The sequence below is a fragment of the Danio rerio genome, chromosome 21 (genome assembly GCF_052040795.2).
Source record: "Danio rerio strain M-AB ecotype USA chromosome 21, GRCz13ab, whole genome shotgun sequence".
NCBI lineage: Eukaryota > Metazoa > Chordata > Actinopteri > Cypriniformes > Danionidae > Danio > Danio rerio.
Window position 1 is genome coordinate 797501 of NC_141041.1, and position 25272 is coordinate 822772.

Here is a 25272-nt window from a genome sequence, read left to right on the forward strand (position 1 = left end):
ATCATAGTGAATTACAAAACCTTTTTAACTTGCTTAATTATTATATACTGTTACACATTTTCATAACATCGATACTAATATTTTAGTTGAACGTGGCCAATTCTGAAAGACTTGTGATCCTAATAGTAATGTTAAACCGATAATATCTGTATTTAACAAAGTATTCACATTGTGTGCTACAATAACATGTAATAATAATAATAATGATATTAATAATAGTTGAAAAGGTCAGACTGTTTTTGACTATACTATATTATTAATAAGGTGAAAGTCTGATTATAAAACCTCAGTCATTCATTTTGCCTGTTAACAGGTGTGAAACTGCACTAAATCAGTTTAACATGGGAATCACGGTTTATATTTGGGTTTCTTCTGTGTAGGTTAACAAACTTTTTACTGTATATTAATGTATATAATATATAGCAATTTAAAACTGTGTTGGTTAACATAAACTGTTTACAGCATGCTATTGTTGCGCTCTAAATAACTCTGTGTTGTTTCAAAACTCACAGTTGCGTCAAATTTGTGCAAATCCAATATTAATATAAAAGGTGTCATTTAAATTTAATTGAAGAAAATAAATAAAATAACCGAGCATTGGGATATGAAAACCCAGCATTTTAGAGTGTCTTTAATTAAAGCACAGTTCATTTTTGTGCACTGACTAATATAGCAACTCATGACTTTAATACGTTTATTACAGTTAATTGTGTCCAGATCAACTTTTGTGAAATACTCTTAAAGTGTCACTACACTCTAAAACAATGCTAGGGTTTTTTTAACCCAACATTGGGTCAAATATGGACAAACTGTTCATTTTTTTATCTAAATTTAAATGACACTTTTTAACCCAATTGTTTGACCCATTATTGGGCTGTACCAGCATTTTATTGAACACAGTAAAATCAATGACAAAACTTTTTTATTTGTTTAATTATTATATACTGTTCACATTTTCATGAAATCTACACTAATATTTGAGTTTAACGTGATTAATTATGAAAGAGTTTTGATTTTAGTGTTAAAGCAATAATATCTGTATTTGACAAATTATTCACATTGTGTGCAATAACAGTTATTATTAATAATAATAATAATAATATAGTTGAAAATATTAGCTTTTCATTCATTCATTCATTTTCTTTTCGGCTTAGTCCCTTTATTAATCCGGGGTCGCCACAGCGGAATGAACCGCCAACTTATCCAGCAAGTTTTTACACAGCGGATGCCCTTCCAGCCGCAACCCATCTCTGGGAAACATCCACACACAGATTCACACACACACTCATACACTACGGCCAGTTTAGCCTATCCAATTCACCTGTACCGCATGTGTTTGTACTGTGGGGGAAACCGGAGCAGCCAGAGGAAACCCATGTGAAAACAGGGAGAACATGCAAACTCCACACAGAAACGCTGTGAGGCGACAGCACTACTGCGCCACAATATTAGTTTTTGACTTTCTTAAAGTGGCAGTGCACCCATTAATGAGAATTTACTCAATTGTTTCTGAACTTTTATAAATTTGTTTCTTCTGTTGAACACAAAACCAGATATTCTGAAGAACGCTGGAGAATCAGCCATTGACTTCCATAGTATGAACAAAAAATACTGGTTATTTGTTTCCCAGCATTCCTCTGTTTATCCTCCTTTGTGTTCAACAGAAGAAAAGCAGGTTTTATGAGGTGAACTGTCCCTTTAAGTAATTTCACAGCTCACTGATTCACTGTCTGATCATTCAGCTGAGTTAAGCAGCATTTAAAGTTCATTCAATTAGTCTTTTTTTGACATTTAATTACTTTAAAATATCACCCGTTTCATCATATTTAATTTAAACCTCACAGCTAACATTGGAGTTAGATTATTGTAATGCACTTCACTTTTTCAGTTTTGGCTTCTTTGCTTTAAGCGTTTTAACCTGTTTTATTGATGTATGCACCATTTTAAAGAGACAAGAATTTAAGTTTCTGTCATCGTTTACTTGACATTGTGGAAATCCTGTACATTACACCGTGTTTTACACATTTATTTGGTCTTCATGATCCTAGTTTAAGCTTTACACATTCTTTACAATGCTGGAATAAGCAACCCTTGACTTCCATTGTGTTTTTTAATACTACAATATTATTTTTGTTCCTGTAGACCGTCAATTTAACAGTAAAAACACAGAGCAATATTCTTGTTAAAACTGGTTAACATAAACTGTTTACAGCATGTAGTTGTTGCACTCTAAATAACTCTGTTTTTTGCATGTTTAGATTGTATTTAATTAATTTAAACTGCTCATTTTTGTGCAATGACGAATATAGCAACTCATGACTTTAATATACTACTAAATACTAATGTACTACTACAGTAAATGTTCTACATAATCAACTGCTAATAAATTAATTATTACAATTATCTTTTTAATTAATTAATTAAAAATTATTAATTAAATTAATTATTACAATAAAAAAATCTGGGTTGTTAAAACCTAATATGGTGAAAAGCCTTGGAGTAACGATTGATGACCAGCTAAACTTCTCTGACCACATCTCTAGAACTGCTCGATCTTGCAGATTCACACTCTACAACATCAGAAAGGTCTGCCCCTTCCTATCTGAACTTGCAGCTCAACTCCTTGTTCAAGCTCTTGTTCTCTCCAGACTGGATTACTGCAACTCTCTACTAGCCGGGCTTCAGCTAACTCTATCAAACCTCTTCAGCTGCTCCAGAACGCAGCAGCACGAGTGGTCTTTAATGAAGCTAAAAGAGCACATGTCACTCCGCTGCTCATCCGTTTGCACTGGCTGCCAGTTGCTGCTCGCATCAAATTCAAAGCTCTGATGTTTGTCTACAAAGCGACTTCTGGCTTTGCTCCTTCTTATCTGCTCTCACTTCTGCAGATGTATGTGCCCTCCAGAAACTTGCGTTCTGTGAATGAACGTCGCCTCGTGGTTCCATCCCAAAGAGGGAAGAAATCACTTTCCCGAACTCTCGCATTCAATCTGCCCAGTTGGTGGAATGAACTCCCTAACTGCATCAGAACGGCAGAGTCACTCGCTGTCTTCAAGAAACCACTAAGAACTCAACTATTTAGTCTCCACTTCCCTTTCTAATCTGCAATTGCCTCTCTGGATATACCACTAACTGTACTAAAAAAATAAAAAATTACTAATACTTTCCTTCTTAGACTTTACAGACCTGAAACTTGCGTACAGCACTTTATTCACTGTTGCTCTTATAGTTGTGTAAATTGCTTCCTTGTCCTCATTTGTAAGTCGCTTTGGATTAAAGCGTCTGCTAAATGACTAAATGTAAATATGGACAAACTCAACATAAATACTGTAAAAATGCTATAGTAAAAAATTCATAACCTGATTAACAGTGAGTTTTCTTAATATATACAGTTAATAAGCATAAACTGACTTTCTCAGAGTTCCCTGCTTGACTTTTTGTGCCTTTTTGACATTACTGTGGTTATTTTTTAAAAGGATTTTCACTTCAGTGATGTACATCAGAGTTTAATGTTACATATAATGTTGATGATGTTTACTGCATTATTTTAAATGTATGTGTGAATGTTTAACCACAAGTGACGCAACGCAGGATAAAATTGATCTTTTCAGTGTAAAATGAGTCACAAAGATGTGCAAAATGTCTATTGTAGAAACCGTTTTTATCTGTGACGTCTCGGCAGAACAACAGCATAAACCGCTAGTACCATATCAGGTGCAGATTGTGTGCTTTATCCAGTGTTAAATGCTCTCAGTGTGAGTTTAAATATATGAAACATATCTGGAGTGTAACATATCTAAACATTTGCGCATACAAATATGTTTGCTCACTTAAGTCACAATTATTCACCCTCCGGTCAATCTTTTCAAATGTTTCCCCAATGATGTTGAACAGATTGAGAAAATGTTCACAGTATGTCTGATAATATATAAAGTCTTATTTGTTTTGTTTCGGCTAGAATAAAAGCAGTTTTAAATTTTATTTATCTGATTTCTATTATCTTTGTCATGATGACAGTAAATAATATTAGAGTAGATATTCTTCAAGACACTTCTATACAGCTTAAAGAGACATCTAAAGACTTCACTAGGGTAATTAGGGTAAGGTTAGGGTAATTAGGCAAGTTATAACAGTGGTTTGTTTGGGAGACTATCCAACACTAACATTGCTGAAGGGGCGAATAATATTGACCTTAACCAGTTAAACTCTGCTGCTATTTGGGGATTTCCGCCTGGATTTTGCCTACCCAAATTGAAAAGCTTCCCAAATCCACATGCAGAGGTGTAAATGCAAAAATTTGGTGTCATTTTAAAGAAAAGCCTTTGAATTTTCATAAAACACTACTGAAAGTGTTTAGAATATCTGTATATGTTGTCTGTGTTAGAATAAACACCTAATAAAAGAGGCGCTTTTTGTGTTTTTTTTTTATAAACTCAAATTTGAAAGTGTACCTTTTAGGTTGTGTGTGGTCTAGCGTGCTGTAATTAATGTTGGTGGTTCCTGCACATGTCTGAAATCATAGGAAAACAGAAAAACGTCTCCACCATAATCGATGCAAGATTTATTGTGTTCCAACTGATGAGAGGTGCTGTACAAGCCACAGGGAGCGATCATTGTTTTCATATTTCACTATTCTTTTGTTTGATCAAACATAATTCACTGTGTTTGGAGCACGTCAGACATATAAAAGGATTACTTATGCACATCAGCTCAAAAACAGAGGAGAATGGCCCTGAAGCGCACAGCATAAGGTAAGAGATGACAGCTGTCTGTGCTATCTGGGGCTGCTTATTGATCATGAATGTATTGTTTTCACTTCTGCGGCATGGAAACACCGAGATTCATTTAGCAACTGTTTGATATGTGAATATAATTCAGTATAAAAAATACTAGAACTGTATGAGCACCGGCAAGAGCTTTCATTTGAGCTATAACTTGTACATGTGTCATATGAAAAATATGAAAATAAACCATTGGAAAATACCCAGCTCGGGTCTCCAAAATACTGTGTATTTAAGTGTAAATAACTTCTGTACAGTAGAATAAAAACCAAAGTGTTGCAGATGTGCATAAAATATAGACTCTACACTTTCAAACGACACCACTTACGGGGGTCTGGTGCAATGCTAGCCCTTTAAATCTTAAAGTGAATGTCAATGGCGTCATGGTCCGCAGAGTTTAATTTAAAACCATTAAAAACTGCTTTCATTCTAGCTAAAATAAAACTAATCAGACTTTCTCCAGAAGAACAAATATTAGGAAATACTGTGAGAAATTCCTGACTATATTAAACAGCATTTGGGAAATATCTGCAAAAGAAAAATCTGATTTCTGAATCTGGCTTGAACTGTATGAGCAAATATTTGTATGCGCAAGTGTTTGAGTGTGTTCTGTCCCAAATGACCTCCCATATCTCCTGCTCCACGTCTGAAGGTGAAACACTGTTCAGTTTTCAGCTCTCCTGTTGTGTCTTTTGGGTTTTGACTTGTCAAACTTGTTGCCAGCGAGTCTAACGGTGTGACTGAGACACATTCCTTCAGCTCAGAGCAAACACTAAACACACACACATACTCCAACCTGCAGCCCTGCTTATCTGCCCTCACCTGCTCTTAAAGGGACAGCACACACACAAATAACTGCTATCGGTTACTCATTGATTGCATAGTCATTTTTTGTTCCTATTGTTGCTGTCAATGGATGAACATCCCTCAGAATATCTTGTTTTGTGTTCAACAAGAAAGAAAGCCATGAGTGTGAGTAAATGAAATGTTGGTTTAGTGTGTGAACTGCCCCTTTAAGTAAGTTCTCCCCTGCTCCTTTAAGAAATAACTCAGTGATTCACTGTCTGATCATTCTTCTGAGTAAAGCAGCGTTTGAGATTCATTTAATTTGACTTTTGATTCTGCATTAGTTCCCTAAAGTTTCAGTATTATAGCATTTCATTTAATCATTGGAGTTCGTAGATACTTTTAATTTTAAATAGGGATGCACTGATCCCGATTCTTGAGATCAGATATGGGCATATTTTTGCTGGATCGGGTATCGGCCAGCTAGGACCGATCCAAATTTGATCTTGCGCTATATTCTGTGTAATTTATAAGCCAACAAAAGCCATGAAGGTAGCCTATTATAAAACGCCTGTCAATCATTCTCCATTCATTCACAACTCAAACTTCATGTGGCATTCATGTCAACTCGTAACACTCTCCCCAAGACTGTTTGTTCCTGTTAGTTTAAATAATCAGTGTAGAAATGCATTTAGTTTCGCATTAAATGGCTTCATTTTGACCTGCAACAAGGAGATCATTGCTGTTTCTCCATCATGTTGCGCTGTGTCTGTTAGATCAGCAGATCGCATTCACAACACTGGAGTAGAGAGGGTTATTACCTGCTCTTCACACGCAAGGTAGGCCTACCTGAAACTTTAAATGAGAAAAGGCTCAATAATACATTGAACAGATCCTAAACGCGCTGATTTCCCTTCTTTGTGCTGCTCAGTTTTAAAAGTGTCAGCAGATACCGGAGGTCTGTGTCTCAGTGATGCATCAAGCGCTTCATTTAAACAGACGTGACATGCGCCACTCCGTATTATTCTCACAATGAGTTTCTGTTCTCTCATCCTTCTGACTGAGTTTATTCCTCCAAGGGAATACTTTAAGTGCGGTAATAGTTTATAAAGCCTGGCTCACTGTGGTCAAAGTAGTTGATTCAATTAATAAAAGGGAAACTGACGTCAGCAATATGGATTGCCATTAACAGAAAAGGGAATGCTTCTGAAGTAAAACTGGCATCAGAGAGTTTAGTTTGCGTCAAACCTGCAGGAAAATATCAGGCTTTTAAATAAAGCTGATTATTTTACCAATGATTAGTGTGAATAATGGCAGCCCAGTACAGATTTCAAAGACAAATCTTAATATTTAATATATAATATATTTGATATAGTATATCTCAGTGTCTTAAGCATAAGCTGGACCACAACAGATCAATGTCACTTCAAATAATGTAGCCTATGGCTCGTTTCCACTGACTGGTACAGTACGGTACGGTTCGGGTCGGTACGGGTCACCTTTATCAGGCTTGCGTTTCCACTAGCAAGGGTACTCTTTTGGTGGGCGTGATGTATGACAAAGTTTCAGTCGACGTCATTTTCGCTCGAAAATGTCTACAATAAAGCTGCACAGGTCGTTCACATATCAAATGAAAAGCACTTCTCACAAAACAGACGCTTTACACACATAAATACTTGTGTATAAATGTTTATTACTAACATTTCTATGAACATGAGTTGATTATAAGTGCAGATCAATGACAGTGTGAAATAGCCTACTGTAACATCTGTAATTATATTAAATAAATGAACATATATGAACACATACAGACACTTACAGTCTCCGATATGTTACCAACTACAGAAAAAGTACACACAACACGCATTTCGTCCTATATTAGGTTCAAAACAACACAAAGTACAGCCTACAGTCAGCGCAAACCTCTCATCTGTGTGTGTAAACTTCAGCAGCACATGAAGCCTCTGTTAGAGAGTCACTCCATCATTCCCAGTTCATATTAGTCCAAAAGGTGATGATAATAATTAAAACAAGGCAGTTTGTTCACGTTTGCTGAAGAAATAGTGCTCCTTGGCTTCTCCTTTTTTCCGCGCTCCACTCTCGCGTTTGTCCTTTTCTTTCTGAATGTGTCACTCTCACGTTTGTCAGCTTCTCACAGGATCGGGTTTCCAAAAGCTTGTCAATAATCAAGCGCATGTTATTATCATCAGCTCAAGAGGTTTGTTATTTAAGATATAGATGTGCGGTGAGTGCAAGTAATCTCTCGCTGTGTATTTCAAACATGGCGGGTCCTTTGTTTACATTCTGGCTTGTTGCGTAAGCGAATGACGTATCTCTGTAAACCAATAGCGTTCAGCTGCGCGTCTAGCTCCGCCTTTTGGAACCCTTTCTTGTGTTTGGGACCCTTTCGAAAGAGTGCCGAAAAAGTGGTACGGTTTGGTTGGGTACGCCTTTTGACAGTGGAAACGGCCATAAAAGCCTACCAAACCGAACAGTACCGTACCACTCCGTGGAAACAGGCCACTAGTTTACAGCAAGCATCATGTTTTAGTTAGACTGTGCCGTCTGTCATATACAGGAGGCCTGTAGGTGTGTTATATTTACTAAATAAGATAGATTATTTGAGTTCATCACCAGTAGAAACTGTATTATGCTAAAAAAAAAGACAATAACAATGGCACAGTATCGGGATCAGATCTGTATCGGTCGATACTCAGAGTTTTGGTATCGGATCAGTTCCAAAAAAAGTTATCTGTGCATCCCTAATTTTAAAGCACAATATGTTTTTAATTTTCACTTCTTTGCAGGGGTTAGACCCTGCTGTGGTTAGCGCTGTCACCTCACAGCAAGAAGGTCGCTGGTTCCCGGCTGGGTCAGTTGGCGTTTCTGTGTTGAGTTTGCATGTTCTCCCCATGTTGGCGTCGGTTTCCTCCGGGTGCTCCGGTTTCCCCCACAGTCCAAACACATGCACTATAGGGGAACTGATCGACTAAATCGAGTGAGTGTGAAAGTGTATTGGTGTTGAAAAGGCATCCGCTGTAAAAGACATATGCTGGATAAGTTGGTGGTTCATTCTGCTGTGTTGACCCCTGATGAATAAAGGACTAAGCTGAAGAAAGAGAGTTTTTTTAAAGGGACAGTTCACCCAAAAATGAAACCTCTCTCATCGCTTACTCATTGACTTCCATAGTATTTGTGGGTCCTACAGTTGATGTGAGTGGATGAACATTCTTCAGAATATCTTGCTTTGTTTTCAACAGATGAAAGAAACACTTCAGTGTGAGTAAATGAAGGGCTGAACTGCGCCTTTAAGACTGTGGTGTAGTACAGATGGAGTAATGTGTGATATTAAATAAGATTTTCACAATAATTGTCATTGTACTTTATGCAATATCTTATAAATATACATACATTTTCATTTATTTCTGCTTTTGAATCGCAATGTGGTATTTTGAGCTCTCACCCAACAGCTTTTGATGAAACGTTTGACATTTATTAACATTTTTATTAGTGTGAAATGATCTATTTTCTTAAATATCTTGGTTCATGTTCATCAGTTTTCAGTTTTGTGTGTACTGCCCCTTTTGCACAATTTGGTTCGGCGTCTAATAATGGATCTGATTTAAAGCAATGTTAATCACTACACTCTCATGTGGTTTTAAATCTTTATTAGTTTCTGTTCTCTGTTGTACACTAAAGAAGATATTTTGAAGAATGCTGGAAAGCCATTGACATCCATAGTACGTAAAACAAATGCAGGTTACCGGTTTTCAACATTCTTCAAAATATCTTATTTTGTGTTGGACAGAATAAACTCATACAGGTTTGAAGGAAGTCAATGATGGGAGGATTTTGACTTTTGCTTGAAGAGAAGTTTTCCCTCAAAGATAATACTCATAAAATGCCTTTCACAGCAAAAGAGAACCATGTTTGGTTCCCCAAGGAACCTTTTAGTGAGCAGTTCCTCATTATATTTTCCAGCGTGTGCATAAAAAGTTGAACGGATGTGAAAAGTTCTGCATGAAACGGGATATGCCAAAACATTTTACCTTCATTGTCTACACATGAGGGTAAGCATGTTAAATAAAATATCTACTCTAAATAAGAGTCTTATATTTATTATAATTAATTAATAGTGTATTTAATTTGAACTTATTTTAATAATGCAAATCGCTCGTCATATGGATACTTCACACACAAAGGAAAAATTACAGTTGAATTTAATCACAGTAAAACTAATGTGCTTTTTTCATCACATTGATTAAGTTAAGCAGGAGTCACAATATTGTGTTAATTTTTCTGTTTCGTCAATTAAAAGTTGAAATAAAGCCAGAAAAGGCTTTCTCAGACGCCCTCAGTTTCTCTTCTGAATCAATGTTTTAATCAGAGTGAATCATTTGAGTCAGTGATTCACTGATTCATTCTTAAATGTGATTCAGTCGATTGCTTTGAGTCTTTGATTAATCCGCAGTTCTGGGTCATCGCTTATCTGAAAATAACCAAACACCTTAGAATGACCATCAGCCAAGCATTCAACAGATGCATAGTTAAAATGATATATTAATATTATCATAAGCAATAATGAGGAACTTCTAATGAAGGAAATGTCCATATATGGTTCATGCAAATGATGCTAATTAAGCAACAAATGAACATGCAAATGAGCACACGTTTTGGGTGGCTTGCACAGTACAGCACCAGATGGTGTGTGTGTGTGTGCGTGTGCGTGTGTGCGTGTGTGCGTGTGTGCGTGTGTGCGTGTGTGCGTGTGTGTGTGTGTGTGTGTGTGATTGAGAAATCTCTTTAGATGTTAATTATCACATGCATGTGACTCATTTAGACTCTTCATTAGGAAATAAGCTCATGATCATTTTAAGACTTTTGAATAAGACCATATTTTAAAGACTATTGCAGGGTTCAACACTAAGGATTTTTTCTACTGGCTCGATTGGACCAGTGGTTCAGATTTTTACTTGCCCTGCCAAAATTTTCACTGGCCCTACTAAAAAATAAATAAATAAATAATAATAAAGAGTTAATTGCTATTTATTAACCACATATATTAAATAATGTGTCACGAAATAATGTCTGTGAATGTAGAATTTAAATATTTGAAAAATGTTAAAATATTCATCATTATGGAAAATGTGCATACTAGCGGCTCTACTCCAAGCTCCTCCCGGATGTCAGGCCGTACTCACACTAGGTACAGTTGCCTTAAACCGGGCCAAAGCACGCTTGTCCCCCCTCCCGTCTCCCCCGACGGCCCGCACTCACACTACAATCGGGTGTAGTGTCAACACAAGCGTACCGCGCCAAAGCCCAAGTGAACCGCGCTCACACATATCTATCTGAGATCTTGTCTTCTTGGTCGTGACCCAAAGCTCATGAGCACAGGTGAGAGTAGAAACATAGTTTAATGGGTAAATCGAGAGCTTTGGCTTTCAACTCAGCTCCTTCTTCACCACAACAGACCGGTACATTGATCACATTACTGCTGCACCAATCCGTCTGTCAGTCTCACGCTCCATCCTTCCCTCACTCGTGAACAAAACTAAAAGATAGTTGTACTCCTCCACCTGGGGTGAGGACTTTCCTCCAACCTGGAGATGGCAAACCACCCTTTTTCCGGTGGAGCACCATGGCCTCAGACTTGGAGGTGCTGATTCTATCATATCTATTTATTTAATAATTTAGTTGTTATTATACAGTGATGGTATAGTCATTTGTGTACAGATCATTTGAGTTTAAAGGTGACCTATTCTGCTTCTTTTTACAAGCTGTAACCTGCGTCTCTGCTGTCTCTGTAGTGAAGTGTGTGTGTGTTTGTGTGTGTGGAGTTTCAGCTGAAAATAACCCACAGATAATGTTCTCCAAGTCTGTGAAACTGACCCTTTCAGGCTTTGATCTGCCATTTAAGTAACTGTCACTTTAAATGCAAATGAGATTGTGCTCTTTTTTTAGAAGAGGGCGGAGCTACAGACAACAGATGTGAAACAGCAGTGTGTGTGTTGTGAGTGCTGGTCAGGTGTGTGAGTGTGTGCTTGATGCTTCTGTCAGTCTATGTCGCTCCTGTCTCTGTTCATCTAGAACTCCACATCTATAATCCTCTGAGTCTATGCTGACATGATCTTCAGCAGCTTAAACACTCTAATGGCTAATGGACAGACGGCTGCTTCTCACTCAGGGCTGCTGGAGATGATAATGAGATGGAGAGATGGGCACTAGTGGGCGGGGCTTTCCCTCCTCTGATGACACGTACAAAGGGAGAATGTCAATCAAAGGGTTTCTGCATCAAGTCTGATTATAATAAACACAATTAATGTTGACCATTAGAGGCTGGAGATATCCACACACTCCTGCATAATAACTGCCTTTGAGTCTTCTTTCTCTTCTCAAACACATTAAAATGAATGTCGAAATATACATAATCTCATGGCTGTTTTTAAAAGAGCAGCAGGGGCTTCAGCATGAGAGAGAGAGTTTGAGTTTCTAAACCACAAGTGCTCGGTTTGCAGATGCACAATGACTCGAGGCAGGACTCTGTTTGCAGCGGCTGACAGTATTTAAAGGCACAGCTGGTTAAAACGGGAAATAACATGACTCATGTACTTCAGAAGTCTGCTCTTCCTGATCAGTGTGGGAAGTTTCGCTCTCAGGAATGATTCATTTACCTTTGGCCAAATCAAAATGATGATTCAATACATCAGCATCAGTCATTCCCTTACTTAAAGAGACCGTTCACCCCGAAACACACATTTCCTCATCATTTAGTCACACTCGATTGCTTGTAAACGTCTATGAGTTTCTTTCTTCTGTTGAACACAAAGGAAGATATACTGAAGTATCTGCTATGTTCACATTAACCTGATGTTATGCATCTTTTGGGTTACAGCATAAAAAAAGCTTAATGGAAAGGGCTCCCAAACAGCGTCTCACGCCTCCTAAAGTCACAGCGTTCACCGCGTTCACATCTTGGTCTTCTGAGGCGCAACTCATTTATTAGAGAACAAACAGCACAGTGCAGAATCCTCCAGCGCAAATCTCCAGATCTCTGATCATTACTTGTGCGGGTTTAGCAGAACGTCAGGGTTTTGTTTTCTTTTGTTTCTAATTAGATGAAAATGCTAATTTATTCACTAATGTTTTATGGCATATGCCAGTTTGCACATAAGGTTCATTTGCATCTTTGGATGCCAACATGAAAACAAAATACTGTAGTATTTAGACCCATAGTACTTAAAGACTGTAGTACTTCATAGTAAATACAGTGTTTTAACTTTTACAATAGGTTAGTACTTTAATAAAGCTGTTGTGGTGATTCTACAGTTGCTATGGTAACACAACAACTACAGTAATTGATCTGTTTTGGGGATTCTACAGTTCCTATGGTAACAAAACATCTACAGTAATTGATCTGTTGTGTTGATTCTACAGTTGCTATGGTAACACAACTACAGTAATTTATTTGTTGTTATTCTACAGTTACTATGGTAACACAACAACAACTACAGTAATTTATTTGTTGTTATTCTACAGTTACTATGGTAACACAACTACAGTAATTAATCCGTTGTGGTGATTCTACAGTTGCTATGGTAACACAACATCTACAGTAATTGATCTGTTGTGTTGATTCTACAGTTGCTATGGTAACACAACAACAACTACAGTAATTTATTTGTTGTTATTCTACAGTTACTATGGTAACACAACAACTACAGTAATTAATCCGTTGTGGTGATTCTACAGTGGCTAAAATAACACAACAAAAAGTAATTGATTTGTTGTGGTCATTTTAGTTGCTATGGTAGCACAACTACAGTAATTGATCTGTTGTGGTGATTCTACAGTTGCTATGGTAACGCAACGAATATAGTAATTGATTTGTTGTGGTCATTTTTCAGTTGGTATGGTAACACAAACAAACTAATATGAGCAAAAGTCCCAATAATGTAGCTTTCTACAGCTATGGGGTATATTATGCTACAATACACCACACTTTACTGTAGTAAACCTAATGTATACTAACTGCAATATGCAGTAAAAGTGTTTTAATAATATAGCATATGCAGTATAATACACTTATAATACATAGAATGGTCCAAAGCCACAGTATTTACTATAAATATTTAGTCATGTGGGTAAAAGCATGGCTAATGGCTGTTTTTTTCTGGAACATCTAGTTTTTTGTGTTCAACAGATGAAAGAAACCCTCATACATTTAAAAGTAAATGTTGGCAGATTTATTTATTTTTTTTTTCGTGAATTGAACCTTTAAAAGCTCAAGTAACCCCGCAGACTGACTGAAGATCAGCAGTAACTGATTGGAGGTCAGCAGAGTGTTGACCTCGTCCATCTTAACGCCACTTTCCCAAGCCGCCTAAATTAGAGGCTCTTCTGTGCCGTCGGCGCTTGGGTTTTAGAGCCGTTCTCACGTTCTGGAAGGACGTCTTCTGACGCCTCGGCATGTGAGGAATGTGTAGCGGAGACTCGTTTCACACCACAACACTGTCTGCAGTTCACAGATACGAGATCAGTCGCTTATGTTGAACACAAAGGAAGATATATTGAAAAATGCTGGACAAAAACAGACATTGACTTCAGTATTTTAAGAAAATGAATGGAAAGAGTTCATTTAGTTTATACACTGTAAAGTTCAGTAAAGCTCTCAGTGTGGAAATCATGCACTGCTAATACATGCTTTGTGTTGTTTCTAGTCCAAACATCCAATTAGCGTTTTCTAGACAAACAAAACAGATTGTATTGTTTTCAGAAATAATGAGTCAAAATAAAGTGAGTTTTTCCTTTAAACCAGCAAAATAATCTGCCAATAATCTTGTTTTTGCTCTTAAATAATAAAATTTTATACTAATAATTATCATAAACTGAACACACGTGTGAATCAGAAAAAACAGAACCTCGATAACAGATATTAAAAATCACTGTATATGTTTTCCAGCATTTCGTCCAGATACAGTTGAAGGCAAAATTTTTAGCCCTCCTGTGCAATATTTGACATTAAACAGATTCAGGAAATGTTCACAGTATTTTCTCTATTGTTTGTTCTTCTGGAGAAAGTCTTATTTGTTTAATTTGGGCTAGAATAAAAGCAGTTTTTAATTGTTTTAAAGCCATTTTAAGGTCAATATTATTAGCCCCTTAAGCAATATTAGTGTTGGATTGTCTCAGAAATCCACAGATGTCTATATATTTAGTTATCTAAATGTGTTTGTGTGTGTGTGTGTGTGTGTGTGTGTGTGTGTGTGTGTGTGTGTGTGTGTGTGTGTGTGTGTTTTAAATGCATTTCACTACTATTATTGCGATGTAATAGTAATATTAAAATGCTCTTTTTTCTGTTTATAATGCAGTTTGTGCAGTCATATGTTCTGTCTTTTAGTAGAGATAATACATGAGAGACTTGCTTTGTTTATCAAATCAGTGGATCTAATTGGATTTGCATTGTAAACATTAAATACAAGTTACAAATGTATTCTTTTTTAATTCATATATTAAGTTTTTTGTTGCGATACTTCTAAAATTCTGCACAGAAATAGCAAACACGTCCACAGATTCTGGCTGACCCTGTTAGAAATGAGTTATTGAAACTGTTGTGTTTAGAAACATGTTTAATAAATCCTCATTCTTTAAACAGGAAAAATATGAAGGAATTATAAGTGAGCATAAGGGTCAGTGGTGCTCATACTTGTTGAGAGTTGGTTTGATTGTTTCTTTATTGTAGGTAGTGTTTGATGTGGCGTGTGAATCAGTTTTTCCAGAGCAGTTTTTAGTAGCAGGAGAGAGAGCAGGAGCAGATTTACACCTTTTGTTTTTCACTAGTAAGCGTGAAGTACTTTCATCTGATTATTGAGGCCACAATCTTACACAAGAGCATTTACTTCCCCGACGGAAACAGGCACAAAATGGACAAAGCTTTCTGTTCCTGTTTTTAAAGACTTTAATATGTTGCAGCAAGTTAATAATTCTGCTCATCAAACTTTTTTCCCCTTTAAAATTTCATATTTAATCAAAACAAAATAATCTGTCAGAAATCAGTTGATTTGAATAAAAATTCTAGAAATTAATTATCAATTAAAATATGTGTTTGATAGTTCGCCAGTTGCTATGGTAACACTGCAACCGTAGTAACTGATATGTTGTAGTGATTCTACAGTTGCTATGGTAACACTGCAACCGTAGTAACTGATATGTTGTGGTGATTCTACAGTCGCTATGGTAACACATCAACCGTAGTATCAATCTGTTGTGGTGATTCTACAGTTGCTATGGTAACACAACAGACATAGTAATTAATCTGTTGTGGTGATTCTACAGTTGCTATGGTAACACAACAACCGTAGTAACTGATGTTGTGGTGATTCTACAGTTGCTATGGTAACACAACAACCGTAGTAACTGATGTTGTGGTGATTCTACAGTTGCTATGGTAGGACAGGAACTATAGTAAATGATCTGTTGTGGTGATTCTACAGTTGCCATGGTAACACAACAACTATAGTAATTTATCTGTGGTGGTGATTCTACAGTTGCTATGGTAACACAACAACCGTAGTTATTAATCTGTCGTGGTGATTCTACAGTTGCTATGGTAACACAACAAGCGCAGTAATTAATTTGTTGTTGCGATTCTACAGTTGCAATGGTAACACTAACTTTGGTAATATAAACAAATAACCCAATACTGTAGTTTTCTACAACAATTGGCTTTATTATATTACAATAGCCCAGTTTACTGTAGTAAAAACTAAAGTACTATAGTTTATAGTCTGGTTCATAAACACTGTAGAATAAAGTAATTTACTATAATTACAAAATTAGAGTCAACTCCGTTATTGTGAACTCTGCTATCGTCAATATACATATAAATACAGACAGTATACTTTTCGAAGTCTGGTTTATAACCGCTGTAGTATAAACTACAATTTACTCTAATTACCATTACAAAATTCCAATTGCGATTTCGTTATTGTGAACTTCGTTAATATGAACTTCATTAATGTGAACTCTATCTATGTGAACGCTATCGTCAACTCTGTTATGGTTTAAAAAGTTGAACAATGAATTAAATAGTAAGTAGTAACTGAATCAAATGTTTCCCATCACATTTAAGAATTTTGCGTAATTTACTTAAATAATAATAAATCCAGTTTACTGTTAATTATATGTTTGTTGTACATCAAATGAATTGAAAGCATCTAAAATGTACCCGCGATTCTGACTTCCGTCTTGTGTTTGGTGCAGGTTTCTCCTCAGTATGATAGAGCTGGATCTCCTGTGGGCTGCTGGTGTCCGGCTGTAGAGTCTGATCAGTGGCAGACGCTCCGCTTGAAGATGTCTGCGTGTGGAGAGTTTGCAGAGCACGTGTGGAAACCAGGCTCCTGTAAGAACTGCTTCCACCCGCGCAGTGCCCACCGGCAGACGGGCACAGCGGGCATCGGTCTGAGCGGAGAGGATGAGGAGGGCTTGAGCTCTCCATCTCCATACAGCAAACCCACCATCGCTGTCAGACCCACCATGATGAACACTGACAGCCCAGCGGAGCTCCACACTGACCGCAACATCAACACTCAACAGGTATTTATATACACTAGGGCTACACGATCAGGTTTAAAAACGGATAGATGGATGGATAGATAGACAGACGGACGGACGAACGGATGGATAGATGAATAGATAGATAGACAGACATACAGATAGATAGATGGATGGATGGATGGACACATGGACGGATAGATAGATAGATAGATAGATAGATAGATAGATAGATAGATAGATAGATAGATAGATAGATAGATAGATAGATAGATAGATAGATAGATAGATAGATAGATAGATAGATAGATAGATAGATAGACGGATGGATAGATGGATGGATGGATCGATAGATAGATGGATAGATGAATGTATGGATGAATGGATTAATGCATGGATGATGGATGGATGGATTAACGCATGGATGAATGAATGGATGGATGGATTAACACATGGATGGATGGATGGATTAATGCATCGATAGATGGATGGATGGATTGATAGACAGACCGATGGATAGACTTATGGATGGATGGATGGATTAACGCATGGATGGATGGATAAATGGATGAATTGATGGATGGATGGATGGATGAATAGACGCATGGAAGGATGGATGGATGAATAGACGGATGGATGGATGGATGGATGAATAGACGCATAGAAGGATAAATGGATGAATAGATGGATGGATGGATGGATGGATGGATGGATGGATGGATGAATGGATTAATGCATAGATAGATGGATGGTTGGATTGATAGACAGACCGATGGATAGACGTATGGATGGATGGATGGATGGATTAACGCATGAATGGATGGATAAATGGATGAATGGATGAATTGATGGATGGATGGTTAAATGGATGAATCGATGAATCGATCGATAGACAGACAGATGGATGGATGGATGGATGAATAGATGCATGGAAGGATGGATGGATGAATAGACGGATGGATGAATAGACGCATAGAAGGATGGATAGATAGATAGATAGATAGATAGATAGATAGATAGATAGATAGATAGATAGATAGATAGATAGATAGATAGATAGATAGATAGATAGATAGATAGATAGATAGATAGATAGATGGATGGATGGATGGACGCATGGAAGGATGGATGGATGGATGGATGGATGGATAGACAGACAGACAGACAGACAGATAGATAGATAGATAGATAGATAGATAGATAGATAGATAGATAGATAGATAGATAGATAGATAGATAGATAGATAGATAGATAGATAGATAGATAGATAGATAGATAGATAGATAGATAGATAGATAGATAGATAGATAGATGGATGGATGGATGGACGCATGGAAGGATGGATGGATGGATGGATGGATGGATAGACAGACAGACAGACAGACAGATAGATAGATAGATAGATAGATAGATAGATAGATAGATAGATAGATAGATAGATAGATAGATAGATAGATAGATAGATAGATAGATAGATAGATAGATAGATAGATAGATAGATAGATAGATGAATGTATGGATGAATGGATAAATGCATGGATGGATGGATGGATGGATGGATGGATAGACAGACAGACAGACAGATAGATAGATAGATAGATAGATAGATAGATAGATAGATAGATAGATAGATAGATAGATAGATAGATAGATAGATAGATAGATAGATAGATAGATAGATAGATAGATGGATGGATGGATGGATGGATGGATGGATGGATGGATGGATGGATGGATGGACGCATGGAAGGATGGATGGATGGATGGATGGATGGATGGATAGACAGACAGACAGACAGATAGATAGATAGATAGATAGATAGATAGATAGATAGATAGATAGATAGATAGATAGATAGATAGATAGATAGATAGATAGATAGATAGATAGATAGATAGATAGATAGATAGATAGATGAATGTATGGATGAATGGATTAATGCATGGATGGATGGATGGATGGATAGACAGACAGACAGACAGACAGACAGACAGACAGATAGATAGATAGATAGATAGATAGATAGATAGATAGATAGATAGATAGATAGATAGATAATTTAGAATTTAATAGGTAAATTTAATTAGGTAGGTAATTTAGAATAAAATCTGGCCAATTGAAGTTTGTTTTGTTTTGGGCGGGGGGCGTGTTCTGGCACTATAGTAATTCACCTCTGTTCATGCGTTTGCACTATAGACTAAACAAGTATAGACAAGTGGGCGGAGCCAACTGTCACCATCGTGTCCGTGCATCATTACGCCAACCACACATCACTCCGGGGTAACTGAAATGGGCAAAGAGGCAGGCGTGGGTGGAACTAAAGATGCCTGCTTGCATTTTGTTTCGATTTTGAATAATTTGTGAGCACATTTATGTGATAGACTCGATGATGGGCCAAAAGAATCCGTTTGATTTCTGGGCATGGTGAGGAGCAAGGTGGGTTGGGAGGTAGAGCGTGTTCAACATTCTCCTCTATATGGGTGTAAACTGGAATGTCTTTGTAAACACATGATAACAGAGTGTGTGTGCTCGCTTTACAGGAAGCCAAAGATACACACACACACACACACACATTCCGGCTGTTTAAACAAAGATAATTGGATCACTGAATCACTTCTGCAAACACACCCGCACACACTGACACACATAACGAAGACGTCTGCGCAGGGAAGTGAGATGTTGGTTGTAATTAGAGTGGTTATTGTGTCATTAATGAGCTGGATTTATAGCTGTCAGCTGTTCTCTGGTTTATTATGTTTGCTTGTATATTACTTGTTTACATTTGGAGTCAAAATCAGTTGTGTTGCATCTTCTCTAAACTGGAAATCAGGAACTAATCAATTGTTTTTGCCATATCAACCACGTTCCCGGAGGACCACCATCAGTGCATGTTTTGGAGGTCTCCTTTGTCTGTCACTGCCATTACAGCTCATTCAGTGTCTGTTGACGATCTGAAAATGAGAGCTGGTGGTTGAGAAACACTATGTTAGGAGAATTAGTAACACTTTTTTTTCCTTTAATGAAATGCTAGTAGCATGTCTTAAAGATTAAAGTTCTGCCATTATTTATTGACCATGTTGGAGTGGCGTGGTTATGAATTTTGGCTGATGATAAGAAATAATTAGAATTATAGAAAGTCTTTGGTTCGAGTCTCGGCTGGGTCAGTTTATAGCGTTTTTAAAATCTCAGCACCGATTTAGTATCGAATTCCAGCATTGTGACAATCCTATATTTCACATCTTGTAAAAAAGAGGCATGATATGTGTTCTTGGGGGCCATATAGTAATTTACTATAATTGCAAAATTAGAGTCAACTCCGTTATTGTGAACTCTGCTATCGTCGAAATACATATAAATACATACAGTATACTTTTCGAAGTCTGGTTTATAACCGCTGTAGTATAAACTACAATTTACTCTAATTACCATTACAAAATTCCAATTGCGATTTCGTTATTGTGAACTTCGTTAATATGAACTCCATTAATGTGAACTCTATCTATGTGAACGCTATCGTCAACTCTGTTATGGTTTAAAAAGTTGAACAATGAATTAAATAGTAAGTAGTAACTGAATCAAATGTTTCCCATCACATTTAAGAATTTTGCGTAATTTACACTAATAATAATAATAAATCCAGTTTACTGTTAGTTATATGTTTGTTGTACATCAAATGAATTGAAAGCATCTAAAATGTACCCGCGATTCTGACTTCCGTCTTGTGTCCTATATTTTACATCTTGTAAAAAAGAGGCATGATATGTCTTCTTTAAATTAGCGGTAATAATAATTAGATTTATTCAAAGTTAATGTGTAAAAACAGTAGGGGTGTGACGGTTCACAAAAATCACACTTCAGTTCGATACGACACAGTGGTGTCACGGTTCAGTATGTTTTCGATACAGCAAAAAAAGAAAAGGAAAACAGAGGATTTCTCTGATTTTAATTTACCGGCCCTATTATTAGTTAACAGTAGTTTCATCTCAGTGAATGCAGCTCTTTAGCGATGGTGAACGCTGTGTCAATCGCATGACTGACAGCATCAATTAAATGAAGGAATAAGTGAAGTTTCTCAAACTAATTTCGAGAGGAGCACGTGATAGGATTGACTACAGCTAATCCCTATCACTAATCACTAACTAGCCAATCGGATCACTCTAAATTCAATATAAATATCCAGCCTAAACTTCGTTCCTCATCTTCGTTTTGGAAACCCCCCCCATCCATCCCTTCTCCCTCCTTCACTGTTCGGGCGACACGGTGGCTAGCACTGTTGCCCCACAGCAAGGAGGTCATTGGTTCAACACAAGCTGAGCTAACCGATACTCTCTGTGCGGAGTTTGCATGTTCTCCCCGTGTTCGCGTGGGTTTTCCCCGTGTACTCCGGTTTCCTCACACACTCAAAAACTATGCAGCAAAAGTTAAAGTCACAAGCACTTACTACAAACTAGCGCAGCTAGTGATGTATTTTGGGAAGCTATCGATGAACTACCTGATCTCATATCCCTCCTAATGCTTATTAACCAGGCGGGAGCCTTGGGCTCATCTATTACCGAGCTCAGGGTTCTCTCCCAGGACAGCATGTCAAACTAGCTGTAATAGTCAAGCATTATCTAAGTGTGAACTCTTGAAATACTGTCAGCACATCTCTTGATTAATGTGTAAATTCAGTGGCAAACACTGTTACCTGAAAACTCCATCCCACCGGCTTTACAGTGAATGACTTTAGTCATTTTCATAGCGGACTTTAAGCACTGGAAGTCTTTTATCCACTCTTGGAAAAGTGTAAATCCTGGATTGACATTCAGCACATGATCACTGATCAGATCTGCCATTATTAGTAACTTTAGGTGGTTTCTAAAACTAAATCTGGCAGTGTTGTGTTCATTCTCTGGTATCCAGGCCTGTACGTTTTCACGGCTGTAGCTCCCTGTCATCAGAACTGAGTGATTGACAGCTGATATTAACCAATCCATTCGCGTTCTGTTCTAGAGCAGAGGGCCAATAGGAAGAGCTTGAAGGCGGGGAAAGCTTTGTTTACTGTAAATTGACATGTCGACTGTTTTAAACCGTTCCCGAGCGCGGTGCTTGGTGTTTTTAGGTGCAAAGATGCTGAATGCGTGAATGCCTCCTAATTTCGCGCACGTGGTGAACATTTTGCTGTGAAAACTGCAATTTTATGCCCACCCAATTATATTTTGACGTTGCAGAGATAAAATTTCTGGAGCATATGCGACCAAAACAGTCACAATTTCAAGCCCTGTCCTATATCCACAGCTATAAATGTACCGAAACCAAAGTGCTCCCAAACGCCGGACCCGCTGTTGGTTATAGGAGGATTACATTAACGTTATAGCCATTTTGCGAGCTAGTGCAGCGTTTGCCTGGCTGGAGTCGTGTTTGGAGGTGGGCGTTATATTTTGTACACTTATTCACTTTTTTCTTTTTAGATACTAGTCTGAATCATTCGGTTTGAACCGAAAGTCTCTTACCGAACAGTTCAATATGAATGAGCGTATCATTACACCTTTAAAAAACAGCCCGTTTTTGTGTAAACTAGCACTGTATTATTAAATGCACATCTCAAGAACTCCCTAACACTTTCTCCTGCACCTCAGGACAGCCAGAAGAGCTCCGCGGGACTGAAGAAAACTCTGGAATTGTACATCGACAGCAATGGATGCAATAAATCTCTCAGAGAAACCATTATACAAAATGGAAAAAGGTTCCCTCCAAGCATTGGTTCCCCTACAGGATTATCCAGCATTGGTTCCCCTACAGGATTATCCAGCATTGGTTCTCCTACTGCATCATCCAACATTTGTTCACCTACAGGATTATCAAACATTGGTTCCCCTACGAGACTATCCAGCATTGGTTCTCCTACAGGATTATCCAAAAACTGCATGATTTCCAATCCGGATGAGGATGATAATAGGTGTGTTTCCAATGTAAACGGGAACGCTGAATCTCACACACAGATTCCCAACAGCACTTACAACAATGGCGATTCCCAAAGTGTGACATCAACAAACACTGAAGGACTTCTAAATCCAGTGAATCTAGAGGAACACCAATGCAAAGCCACATCCGGGACTATAACTAATGGGAATTCATCTTTAAACTCCAAATCAGATTTATTGATTCCACCACATAATCTTGATTCCCAATCCAACGCTATTGAGGAGCCAATATATGCAGAAAGCACCAAGCGGAAGAAGCCTGATGGAAATGCAGACATCAATGACAATCAAAAGGCGATCATAACCGTCATGGCGGCTCGTACCCAAGAAAACAACCGCACGTTTTATTTGAGCAGCCCAGATTCTGCCGTCAGCACTCAATGGAGTCCTAAAGACGCCTCAAATCCTGCTTTCATTTGGCCAGAGATGATCATTCCTAATTCCTCAAACAATCATAAACCTCAATCCAGCCCTCCGGTTCCTCCTAAAACATCTTCCCGTCCTCCAAGACTCGGCGCTTCTAGTTTATCCTCCGCTCCTTTACTCCAGTTGAGTTTTCACGCCGTTCTTCCTCCTAAAGATGTGGGTTTGGACTCGCGCAGGAGTGTCCGCAGTCTGGATAAATGCATTGATGAAGTGGACGAGGAGTCGGAGGGATGTTCCATCAATGCTCCTGCTGTTCGGGATGCTGGAGAATGGCAGATGGAGGAGCGAGCGACGCCTGGCACCGCCAACAAAAGCTTCAGTCACACTCTGAATAAAGAGATCGAGAGCTCCAGAGATACTCCAGGAGAAACGCTGGAGAGTGGAGATCCTGCGCCGCCGCCGCCGCCACCCAAAAAACACCACCGGTGAGACCATCTTACTTATTAATGCCTGAAATATTGATGCTGGATAGAGCTGGAAAATATTAGCAGATTTGTTTTTGTATTTTTGTGATTCATATTAATATTTGTATCCATGTTTATTTAAGATTTTGAAGTGCATTATGGGATCTTTCTTTCTAAAACTTTTAGCCTTAAAAAGATTTTAATAGTGACTTTTATGAACATTTTCAATAGTTAAAAGTCGTGAGAGATACTTGCTTATTTACTGCCTGAAATATTGATGTTTGGTTTTTGATAGAGCTGGAAAATATATGCAAATGAGCCGTTTGTGATTCATGTTTTTGTTATTTTTGTTTGTTTGTTTATAGTTTTGAGTTGCATTTTGGGATTTTGATCTTCCTTAAACAACTTTTAACCTTGCAAAGTTTGAAAACAGGCTTTTATGAACATATTTAATAGCTTAAAGTCCTGAGAGAGACTACTGCCTGATAAATTGATATTTGGTGTTTGATAGAGCTACAAATACCTAGCGGTTTTTTGTATTTTTGTGATTCATATTTTTATTCATGTTTGTTTATGGTTTTGAGTTGCGTTTTAGGAACTTAATCTCTCTTTCAATAACTTTTGACCTTGAAAAGGTGACTTACAGTATGAACTTATTTAATAGTTAAAAGTCGTGAAAGATTCGTACCTGAAATATTGATGTTTGGTTTTTAGCAAAGCTGTAAATCAGCAGTAAATAAGCAAGTTTCGGTTCTTTTTGTTTTTAATTTATGGTTTGGAATTGCATTGTGGAATCTTAATCTTTCTTTAAACAACTTTTAAACATGAAAAGGTTGAAAAAGTGACTTTTTAAAGTTATTTATTAATTAAAAATAGCAAGAGATAATTTACTGCTGGTTTACGAGCCTGAAATATTGATGTTTGGTGTTTGATGGAGCTGGAAAATATCCAGAAATTAGCAGTTTTTGGTGTTTTGTGTTGTTATTTTTGGATTATTTATAGTTTTGAATTGCAAGTTGGGATTTTGATCTTCCTTAAACAACTTTTAACCTTGCAAACTTTGAAAAAGGGCTTTTATGAACATATTTAATAGCTTAAAGTCCTGAGAGAGACTTGTCTACTGCCTAAAATATTGATATTTGTTGTTTAAAAGAGATTTTTTTTTGTGATTAATATTTTTATTCATGTTTATTTATGGTTTGGAATTGCAGTGAGTAGTGAGAGATTTCTACCTGAAATATTGATGTTCAGTTTTTGACAAAGCTGTAAATTAGCAGTAAAGAAGCAAGTTTCTGTATTTTTGTGATTTATGATGTGGTTTTTGTTTGTTTATTTATGATTTTGAATTGCGTTTTGG

At 37.3% G+C, this 25272-nt stretch overlaps 1 protein-coding gene across 4 annotated transcripts in view; it reads left to right on the forward strand.

Moving 5' to 3' along the window:
- Nucleotides 1–25272, forward strand: part of prag1 (PEAK1 related, kinase-activating pseudokinase 1) — a 50520-nt gene that overhangs the window by 1619 nt on the left and 23629 nt on the right. For 3 of the 4 annotated variants that reach the window (XR_015519770.1, XM_087300468.1, XM_087300470.1), the window contains exons 2-3: nucleotides 16830–17162; nucleotides 22741–23936. Coding sequence is in view for 3 of the 4 variants with exons in the window: in XM_087300468.1 (XP_087156594.1) it covers nucleotides 16920–17162; nucleotides 22741–23936 (1439 nt within the window). In the remaining variant the exon portion in view is untranslated. Of the gene's footprint in view, nucleotides 1–15074; nucleotides 15821–15874; nucleotides 17163–22740; nucleotides 23937–25272 lie in introns of those variants that run through there. The other variant, XM_087300469.1, reaches the window with a different exon arrangement.